Source organism: Siniperca chuatsi, linkage group LG1, assembly GCF_020085105.1.
Source record: "Siniperca chuatsi isolate FFG_IHB_CAS linkage group LG1, ASM2008510v1, whole genome shotgun sequence".
Taxonomy (NCBI): domain Eukaryota; kingdom Metazoa; phylum Chordata; class Actinopteri; order Centrarchiformes; family Sinipercidae; genus Siniperca; species Siniperca chuatsi.
In genome coordinates, this window is record NC_058042.1 from 26246132 (window position 1) to 26257090 (window position 10959).

The window sequence follows — 10959 nt, forward strand, 5'->3', positions numbered from 1 at the left end:
AAAACACGATAGGTAATTGGGTTAAATGACTGCGCCTCGGTGTTGTTATTATATCAATATCCACTTTTAGAAATGTGCTCAAGTAAAAGGGAAAAAAGGAGGCCCTGGTTGTATGCAAAGAAAAAAAAATACACTGGTGATAAGCCATAGAGCAAAATATGCCTCCGTGTTGTTTCCAACATTTTTCATTCACAAACAATCTGAGTATTTGCACCACCCAAAACGAAACTGAACCCTTTTATTGTTTAGATATTCCAACACCCTTCAGCTGAATGTGGGCCTTTCCTTTCAGGTTTGTCAGACCTCTCACTACCATAATATTTTGAAATGATGATTACCATTGAAACATCTGTCACGGTGCAAAATTGAATTAATATTTCGTATAGATTAATTGGCCTTGAAGCACTTTAAAACACATATCAGGCAATGCCAACTGCTCCCCAAAATAATCTCTGCACAAGTATATATTTTTCCATAATTTACTTCAAAGATAGTGTGTTGTCCATTTTAAATACAAAAATGCTACATTAAATATACATGTTAGTCTTTAATACAAATAGACTCAGTCGGCTGCAGCGATTAAGACCATTCTTGTTACATTTTAGGATTAACCATTCAGAAACTAAAAATTTGAGAATAAGCATTTACTCAGAAAATAACTGTTCTCAGAATTTGCTTCATCATTGTTCTTTATCGTTTTTTTTTATGCAACCACAAAAAATAAATAAAAGTCCGCGGTGAGTGGAAAATATTCAGGTATTAAATGTTTGACATACCTTTCTTTAGTTCATAAGGGGAGTCTTTACAAAGATCTACCTGCGTTTGGCCTCTGACTTTCTGGCTCTCTCTTACCAAAGCCTCTGCTCTATTTAACACAGTCTGGTTTAATCCATTGAAATGTGCCGTGGAGCCCGTGGTTACCGAGCCGTGGTTACTGTGAAGATGTCCAAAACTGCCACCATAGTTCGTGTAGCCGGGGTAGAAAGGCGAGGTGTAGTACAGAGGCCTGGACAGGACCGTGCTGTTGGGGAGCGGGCACTGAGGGGAGGACCGTGATGGAGACGCGTTGGTGCCCATTACTGCGCTCTGACCCAACCCGGGGCAAGCCTGTGGCGCCTCGCCGCTGCCCTTACACCTGTCTGAGGACGTGGCGATCTCCGCAAGGGACCAGAGTTTGGGTTTAGGGGCCGAAGGGGGCGAGTGGATAACAGAGGTCACGTTGCTGGTCACCGTACCCGGTGCATGGCTCAAATCTGACGGCTTGTCTTGTTGCGCAACGGTCTGGTTCCCCCGGGGCACCGCCGAGGGAGACGAAGTGGTTGGTTTTGCGGAATCCGGCAGCAACTCTGTAGTCCGCTCCTCCTGGTCTTTTAACTCCGAGTCGCTCAGAAGGGGATCGGTGTCTTTGCCATGGTTCTCCTCTTTAAATCTGTCACAGCCTATGTCCCCTGGGTTCAGCAGTTTATGATCTAAAGCACAAATAAAGAGTAGAATTACTGCCAAATAAGCGTAAAATTAAAACGTTGATAAAACTGTAACATGTGTTTTAGGTGATCGTGAGGGAAGTGAACACCAATGCAAACTGAGATCGGATATATAAAAATAATTAGGCTACTTCTGCACGTTTCCCTTAAAAACAGTTATTGTGTGCGCTATAAATTGTCCTCGTAAAAATGTGTGCCAGCCTAAAAAGGTGAATGAACTCCCCTCCACATTTAGGAAAGAGCATAAACAGTGTTGCACAAACACGAACAGCGTGGTACAAATTAAAGTCTGAGCATACAGTATATTATTTTAATTTTCAAATACATTTTGGTTTTAAATATTATCGTATCATATCAATAGTTATGATAACAAGCATTCAAGAGCCGTTCAAAACTGGGATATAATTATCATACAAAGGCAATATTTTTTAGCCGAATACCCGGCGCAATCCACCAGCTGTATCCTTATTATGCAGTTAAAGATAAATTGACTGCTAAACACTTTGCGTCACCAGCAATTTCAGCCCCTGAGAAGTCAAACGAGGGGAGTTCAAGGTGATTATTATTTAAAGCAATTGTCCCATTATAAATAATATACCACCATTAACCAGCAATCAATTTTGCACCCTGAGTGGAAATGACTGCGATGAAAAATTGATGATATTTTTTTTTGTGCCTTTTTTTTTTTTTTTTTTTCTTCCCCTGCGCCACCAACCTGCTTCTGTGTCTGTGGAGTCTCCCTTGTCTGTGGGCTTGTTTGGCTCGTCGTCGTCGTTTTTCTCCAAATCAATATTCTCGTCCTCCTCCTCGTCCTCGCTCCGGTTCCGGGGGGTCCAGGTCATCTTGTTCTCCTTCTTTAGCCTCCTCCTGGCGTTGGCGAACCAGGTGGACACCTGGGTGAGGGTCATTTTGGTGATGATGGCCAGCATGATCTTCTCGCCCTTGGTGGGGTAGGGATTTTTGCGGTGCTCGTTGAGCCAGGCCTTCAGGGTGGCAGTGGCGTCCCGGGTTGCGTTTTTACGGTATGCTGGGTCACCATAAGGGTAGGTGCCCAAGGGTGCTGCGTAAGGGTGGTATCCTATTGAGCCGGCCATACCCGTAGTGTGGTCATAGGGAGAACTCTGTGATTTAAAAAAAATAAAAATAAAAAAAAAAGTAAAAGTTCTGTCACAGTCATTTTCTAAACTGCTTCAAAATAGTTAAAAGGATTTACGGCACACAAACATGAACACACGCTTAAGCGCGCGCGCATAGACACGCGCGCACAGACACACTCGCTCTCTCTCTCTCACTCACTCTCACACACACACACACACACACGAATACACTGGCTTTAATCCAGTAGTTCAAGTTTGAAGTTAATGTTCATGGAGTTGGTTTGAACATGGTTGGGTATTTGAAATGTGATGTCTCTGCATTTTTATTATAATTTACATGATGTCAGCATGCAGTGGTTATAATTCTGACCATTAAAATAGTACAATTTTCAATCATGATAACGTATTGACATTATGCACGATGGGCCTAACATTCAGTGTCTTTGCCTATTCTATTGTACTTGCAGTAAGTAGGCCTATATATAGCCAGTCTGTATGAATTACTTGTGTTGCCGAGATCACTCGATGAGAATACAACAAAAGTAAAACGCGCTTTTCCTCTGTCTTTTGTCAAAAGTTGCAATATTTAAGTTGTATAAGTTGCACAACTAATAGGATGATAAGACACAAATACAGTGACCTAAATTGCCATCAGCGCGTTGAGCGTAGAAGCTTCGGCAAGGCATTGCCCACCCTTTCTCATAAAAACTACAATTTACTTAAGAACCATATAATAGCACCCACTCAGTAAAATTAGCTCTGTTTACTTAACAACATGTTTCCTGGACCTGACATTCTGTAATGTTATACCCATGCACTCTTCAGTGACGCACATTTCCCTTTTAATCGCTTGGCTCCGAATGCACAGCCGATATTTAAGGCTTCTGTAACGAGCTAATATCCTCGCTTTGACTCCCTATTAGATTGTATAATCACCTTTAGTTTACTCACCACGTACGAGGTGAATGTGGCAGCTGCCGCCGCGTCTGCACTGTATGGCAAGTGGGAGTTGTAGCCTGGCGAGGCGCTGGTGAACGCAGTAGATCCGGCATAGGGCGCAAAAGCAGATCCCGAAGAGGATCTCCCAAGTTCCTCGGTTCTGGGTCCCGATATAACGCTGGTGCTGTAAGCAGGGCATGAATACAGGGCTAGAGAAGCGGACGGCTGGTACAAGTAGCCCTGAGGATACGCCATGCTGGAGCCCGGAGAGTATAAGCCACTTAACTTGCGCACTTTCTCCCCTTTATTTTCTCACGCGCTGCTGTCGGAGCGCATAGAGCCGTGTGTCTGCAGACCCGCTGTCTGTCCCCCCTTCTAAATGACAATGGTGAAGGCAAAAAGTAAAAGTGATTAAATAAAGAGAGGCTTAGATGTTGGATGGATTATTTTGGTCGCTGCCAGCCAGCCACTGCCCGTCGGATGTTTTGTCTCGTTTTGTTTTTCTGTTGCTCCCTTATCTGAGTTGCACCGTCGCTCTCATGCTCGCGCAGAAGTTTTTTTTTTACCCGTCGGACGGGGGCTTTGCTTGGGAAAATGTCCTGCCAAGATGCTAAGTTGAAAAATTGAGGATCCTGACGCCTACTACGCTCCTCCTCTCGGGGTGTAGTCACCGAAGGAAAAGGCAAGCTTATGCTGGGTAACTACAGCCCTGCCCAAATCCATGCTCTCTCTCTCTCTCTCTCTCTCTCTCTCTCTCTCTCTCTCTCTCTCTCTCCCCCCACCACCCCTCTCTCGCGTTAACTAACAATCCTTCTCATTCTCTATTTCTCTATCCCCCCCCCCCTCTTTAACAAGGCTCGTTGCAGTAAGTCTCAAGTGCGCCTGGCAGCCCCCTTTGGATGGCGACACCATGCGAGTCTGTCAACTCCCAACTCTCTTCTTTTTTTTTCAAATACGAAGCCGTCACTTTCACACTTGATCAATAACAAATCGGCTGTTGTATGCCAGGATATGGGGCTTGCAAGATACCGGCAGGAATTAAACAGGCGCTCCACTGCTGTGCTCTCTTTTTGTTATTCTTTCTTTGTGCGCAAAAAAAAAAAAAAAAAAAGTCGTCATTTTAAGTATGTGCGTTAAATCAACAGAACGATGCTCCGTGATCTCCGCGCGCCATGTGGTAAAATCCGCAATGGGAGTTTCAAATGGATTACTACTATTGTGCACGTCGACTTTCTAACGCCAGACGAGTATTGCATTGGTAAGATATATGACAACTGAAAAGTAAAAGTAAGATGGCGCAAACATTACTCGGCCGGACAACTCTATCAGGGTAGTTGTCGTATGTAAACAAACTTTGATTTATCGACATTGATATGTATGTAATTGCTGAAGGATGTTTTGTCTGCGCCGTCACTTGTGTTTGAACGATTTACTGTGGCGACGGCTAAATAGTGTTTGCAGTAGATCCTGGAGTAAACCAGTCAGATACACACTCCCAGAAAGTCATAAACCCTCAAGTCAGGGCGAAAATATTAGTGCCAACTACACCAAATCCGCCTGGACCAGTTCATGTAATCTCATTTGATCATTGCTGATACACTGGGTAGCCTAGATTTATTTAATATGCCACTGTCATCGGCAGTTACTTTTTTAATATTTAGTAGACTTTAGACACCCGGGGAAAATGTCTGCTATGCGTTGGTCTAGATAATAAAATCATTATTGTTAGTAGTAGCAGCCTAGTATTATTTCTGATCAATATTTTAATGATAATTTGTAGAGCTTTCATCATTAAATTTGCCGGGTTTGCACGTTGCGGTTGACGTGGCTTTAAAAGCAAATATTAGCAGGCGCTTCTAAACATTATCCACTATGTTTCAGCCATCTCCAAGCCATTTTCATTCTGGTGATCGACTTTCCAGTTCAAGTCTCAGATAAGCCGAAAGGGATCGCTGTAGGCGCTGCTAAAGAGTGTGTGCACACACGGTCACGTGTCTTTTTACGCTCTGAAAACCTCTAGAGAGCAAAGAATGATGACGCTGGTACAGTGGGAGCCGAGAGAGACAGAGAGAGGGGGGGGGGTGGGCAAATAAAGAAAGAAGGATGGATGCACAAAGCGACCCTACAGTAGAGCCTAATCAGATGACAGTGATACGATGAGACCTAGTTTCACAGCCTCCTGTAGTGTTCAGACAATCAACTAATTACTGGAACTTTTCTCATAACAACACCTACAAGAAGAACCAGCTGATTCCGCTGCTGCTGACAATTATTCCTTACTTGTGTTAAAGGTGGGGGAAATAGCACAATAATACCTCGCGTCACGAGTAGACGCGTATAGAATTATTGTCCGCCATGTAGGCTATATTCCGAGATATAAAATAAAACTTCCACATTTTTATAATACTTTGTGCCAGTCGAGCTGTTAAAAAAAATCGCATGCAGAATTAGTGGCATCTTTTCTTTAATTTATTTATTGCATAAACGATGCGACAAAGTCAACAGAGGAGAGAGTCTGTGTCATGTGTCCTCCTTAATGCGTTTTGGTTCAGAGTTGCTCTCGGGATTAGGAGGAGGACCCGTGGCTTGAGCTCACGGAGCCTTTAGTCAGGAGCAGGTTATGAGAACTGCTCCCACCTCTCAGCGCTGCGCTGATAACGGAGGAGGTGTAGGTGAGTATAGTTTTGCTCATTTGCGGCTTTTATGTGGAAAGGTGCGACTGTGTTTTAGATGCTTAAAAGAAATGCCGAATCTAAATCTATCTTTTGTTTTTGGGAGCTTCTAACTTTGTCGCTTCCTCTTCGTTATCGCTTCTCCCCCACCCGACCTCTCTGTTTTGACGCATGAAAACGGCTTTACGTGGCAAAGAAGAAGTGAATGAAAGATGATGCATGCCACTTAAAATGCCTGAGGGAGCAAGTGTAATCTAAATTGGATATAGAGGGTATTATTACACAACATTATGCGTTGTGGCGGACTAATTGCGTGGCTGGGTGAGTTAAACAGTCAGTTAATGTCGAGTGGCGGACAGGTTTCTGGAGCGCACAAGGTCAGCTGTACTGCTCCCAAGCTTTTAGTGGTATACAGAGAAAAAAAAAGTGCTTGAAGTATTCATGGGATTTTTAACCATTCTAAATCTGTGTCCTAAACCGATTAGTTGACACCAATTTTTCTTTGATGTATTAGCTGAGGGCTTTTGCCACTTGGAAGCCAATTGAAATTCAAAACAGTTTTCGCTCCAAATGCTTTGGGGAGATCTGCTGCAAATAATGGATGTAATTTATTTTTGACCTTGCATTTTTTTTTTTTTTTTTGAAGAGGGGGTTATTAATGATTAAACATATGTGCACTATGCCACTAGACTAAACAACTGGCATCCTATGCAGCTATGATTAGCTATTATTATTAAAGCACAGCAGTCATTTTGCCCGTTTTATTTATGCATTTTAAAATGTGATGACATCGATTGTTACTACAGTTTTTGTGATTTGTCACTATTACAAAGTTGTTGTTTTTTTCAAATGTATTAAAAAATAATAAATGACTGTTTGTCTTTGTTTTGAATTTGTTCAGATCCATGTTGAGGAAGTCTTCTCATGTCACCAAGCAGTCAGTGAAATGCACCCCTCCCAACCCCCCAACACACACACACACACACGCACACGCACACACACACACTTGCAGACTTGCAAACTTTACTGTGGCAGTAAAGTTAAATTCACTTTAGTTACTCTTTGCAGTAATAATTATTGGACAAACGTGCATATATGCTCTAATACAACGCTCAGTTCTGTATTTATAACTGTCATATTTTTTTCTGTTTCAAATAATTTAATTAGCTCTCCTAGTTTTTAGGAATGCTATTGTTGCTACACTTATGTGATTGTTTATATAGAAAGGTTTAATGTTTTACCTGATACAAATCACAACCATTGCTCACATGCGCTGATGCACAGTTCAGATGAGAGATGATTTTATTTGGATTTGAAAATCACACAATTTACATGAAGCACAATGAGCCAATGTGGCTTTCAGGAGAGAACATCTATTTTCTGATCTCTTTTCTGTTCTTGTGATCTCTTTTTCTTTCATCGGCCCGAATGAAGATGTATGGAGTGGGTTGTGTGTCTTCAGTTTACTCCTGATGGGGCCTGTCTGCCCCCATGATCCCCGCAAGGCTGAGTGGCAGGGCTCTGGATTGGCTAAGTGATGAAATGATGACCCTATTATGAGAAGTGATTCCAAAATGAGAGGTATCAGACAAAGATTGCACCCTTCTCTCACTGCCACGCCGTCCCCCTGCACCACACTGCCAGCTGCGCAGATGATGATTGATTCGCTCGAGATGGATCACAGGAAGCACCCATTGATTTTTCAGTGTTTTATCAAAAATATTTATTTACAGTTGTATCCATAGGGCGTATCCAGACTCACCCCATATCCCCTTTTCCAAATGGGGGATGGAATAAAAGGGATAATTCTCCCTACTCCATGACAAGACAAATGACCTGTAATATTATTTCAGAAATGAGTCAATAGGCTCAGTGACTAAACGAATATTGATTGGATATAATGAAGCCTGAGTGTGACTATGAGCTCTTTCAGGGGCCCTGCTGCAGACTCCACTGTCAGCATCTATATAGTGATGCCAGACCTCTCCAACTGAGTGTTTTACAGACGTGCTACTACAGCTGGGACAAAATAAACATGTTAATGAATATCACAGATGGTGAATCCACATACTCAACATTCCCCTATTCCTCTCACTGGTGTGTACCTGTATATTTTGATTCATGATCTGAGAGCTTCCGTGCCTGACTGTTGTCTAACCAACCAGACGTAAGGCTAAATAGCATGTTTGTTTAGAAGGTGCTATAGGTGCCATATGGTAATCATCTAAATCCCGTACTGCTTAAAGCTGTGGATGCATGTAGGAGGTACTCCTGCAATGCCTTCATGAAGGTAAAGTGATACAATGTACTAATCAAATGACTACCAGAATGCTAAAACCACAGTGTGGGAGCTGTGCCCTAGATATTTGCACTGACTTAATCCAATTGAAATAGTATGAGTGAGTTGCAGGGGCTCCCAGGTCTGTTGCTTGCTTATGTATGTGATGCATAATAGAAGTTGACGAGGTTGGTGATAGATCACAGCCCAGGTAATGTAAACACATTAATCCCTCAGGGTTCATGTGCATGTTCTTTCTCTCTTTTTCTCTTTCTCTTTCTATCAGCCTCTCTCTCTCTCTGAGCACCCCCCCATGTTCATCATCTTCCCTAAATGCGTTAGTGGAGCACAAACCAGAAGCAGCCTTAATCTGTCAACATGCCCTTTAATTGGAGGGAGAAAACAACACGTGCTTCTGGTTGTGCCATTCCTAAGTGCACATGCCAAAGAAACACAGAGTTCACAGAAGAAGTGATCCCGGGAGAGCTGGGAATAATTAAAAGTATCTTTTAATAGGCTTGTAATGCTGAGCCTGACTCTTGTTGCCTTAAGTAGAGGGCAAACTCTGTGGCTGGAGACGGACATGCGGGGGACTTCTGCTGAGGGAGCCTGTAAACGATACATTGCCTGGCCGTCATCAGACATGCAGTCTCTGCCTGTCACCACACTCGGGACAACAACAGCTTTCCACCCCTGCTGCGGACACCTCGGCTCACCTATTCCCATGTTCTTTTGTTCCCCAAATGAGGGATTCTCCTCCACAACATCACCTCTCCTCCTCTCCGCCCGGGCCACTCTGGCAAGTTGTGTTCTACCTCCTACTCACAGCACCGGTGGGGAGTGAGAAATGGGACTAAGGGGTTGATTTGGGGCCTGCTACACTGTAATCAAATGAGACTGCTTAGGGGAGAGGAAAAGGAGGAGGTGGAGTATTATGTTCTGTCGTGCATTCCACTGCAGCATTGTTGCTTTTTTGTTTTTGTCAGGGCAGACTTTGATGCTGTATCCCCTTACCTTTGTAGTCCCGGCAGCCATGTTTCATAAACACAGAATGGGAAACATCCTCAGCATTAGAAATTTAGATTGCTGCTTTCCTCCTGCCACTCTGCATTCCGCACGTGCCCAGTCGCATTCTCCTTCTCCCAGTGCTGAGGTATTAAGTTTCCTCTCCCATGCCTCTGATACATTTAAACATCTTACAATCAGCCTCTTTTATTCAGTGTGTCATGTATAATCTGTGGCAACAACAATGCCAACATGGCTCTATGTTCTTTTCTCTCTCTTGGTACTGAAGTATTCCGCTGCCACTGTTTTGTTTCAGGACAATTGCACATCCAAAAAGCCTACTTGCTTGAAATTGAGAAGGGGCCAGGTGTTCAATTTAGACCTTGTCTTTATGATTGAGAGTGCAATATTAATATCAAGCTAAGCATTCTATAGTATACTCTTTTGTGTTATCACACAGGGAATAGTCAGTGCTCAGTTGTCTTTGTAGTTAACTGAAAATCTCAATGGGATACAGTGTAATGTTATTCTAAATCTATCTTAACTCATTAAAACCCAAAGTGTTCAGCTCTGCTTCCCACATTTTATTGTCTTACTGCAGTCTTCACAATGTACTGTATTCTCAGTAGACTAATTTCATATGTAATTGAATATTTAAATATCAAACATTGATGAGAGTCATGGCAAAAAATAAAAATACCTCTGCAAAAGGGCATTTTATTAGACATGGTGCAGATTCTTCTTTAGTTATTAGAAGCCTTCTTCTCTGTACTGTGCTGAGCCCCAGGTCTTCCTCCTCCTCCTCCTCTTCTTCGGGAGTATCAGTTTTGTCCAACATCTGACACACTGCCCTGGGTGATTGAGCCAGACGTGGAAAGCCAAAGCGGAGATGCTCTCCTTAATGCCCGACACCTGGTGCAGATTTGGAGGGGATTGCACTGCAGGTACAGTCTTACCTCTTCCCCAATCCCAGAAAGTCCCTGAGGTATTTCCTTTTCTGTCCACGGCTGTGTTTGTTTCTCCTCTGCTTTGCCACCCAACTCTCCAGCCTGTGTCAAAGTCGGCCCCTGTGTTGGGATTAGGGTGATAGGGTGTTGAAATATGATGCCTATCATCCCTTTGATACACACTATTCTGATTTGTTAAAGTATTTTTTTAGGCCCCAAGAGATATCAATAGGATTAGAATCAATGGCAAGCGTATCTCGTATCTTTTCAACAGGACAGAGATTTTGTGTAAAAAGAAAAATAAGACGTTCACAGTTAATGTCTATTTAGAACAGAACACTTAACTCAGTTGCATAATTAGATGCGTTTCTATTCAACAAAGGAAGTAATTTGCTGACATCAAAACATTTCCAATGCTACCATCATTAATTTCTTAATCCCACATCTTCTACCTCATATCCGTCTGCTCCTGTTGTTTACACCCCCTCCCGCCCCGCCACACCCTCTGTCAGGGTGTGCTTTACAACTGGACACATT

At 42.9% G+C, this 10959-nt stretch overlaps 1 protein-coding gene and 1 long non-coding RNA gene across 3 annotated transcripts; one reads left to right on the top strand and one right to left on the bottom strand.

Annotated features, from left to right (window-relative positions):
• Positions 1 to 465: 465 nt before the first annotated feature.
• On the bottom strand, positions 466 to 4193 carry irx5a (iroquois homeobox 5a). 2 transcript variants are annotated; one of them, XM_044195713.1, is made up of 3 exons: positions 3533 to 4193; positions 2200 to 2605; positions 466 to 1469 (listed from the first exon to the last, which is right to left on the bottom strand). In XM_044195713.1, exons 1-3 carry the CDS (start codon positions 3773 to 3775, stop codon positions 760 to 762), a joined length of 1359 nt encoding a protein of 452 aa, XP_044051648.1. In that variant the 5' UTR covers positions 3776 to 4193; the 3' UTR covers positions 466 to 759. The 2 variants fall into 2 exon arrangements, with proteins under 2 accessions (XP_044051648.1, XP_044051640.1); XM_044195705.1 differs by having other exon boundaries at positions 3518 to 4168.
• A 101-nt stretch (positions 4194 to 4294) lies between these two features.
• Positions 4295 to 10042, top strand: LOC122875987. The gene is made up of 2 exons (XR_006377980.1): positions 4295 to 6192; positions 7094 to 10042. It is a non-coding gene; the product is annotated as an uncharacterized LOC122875987 (long non-coding RNA).
• The last annotated feature ends 917 nt before the right edge of the window (positions 10043 to 10959 follow it).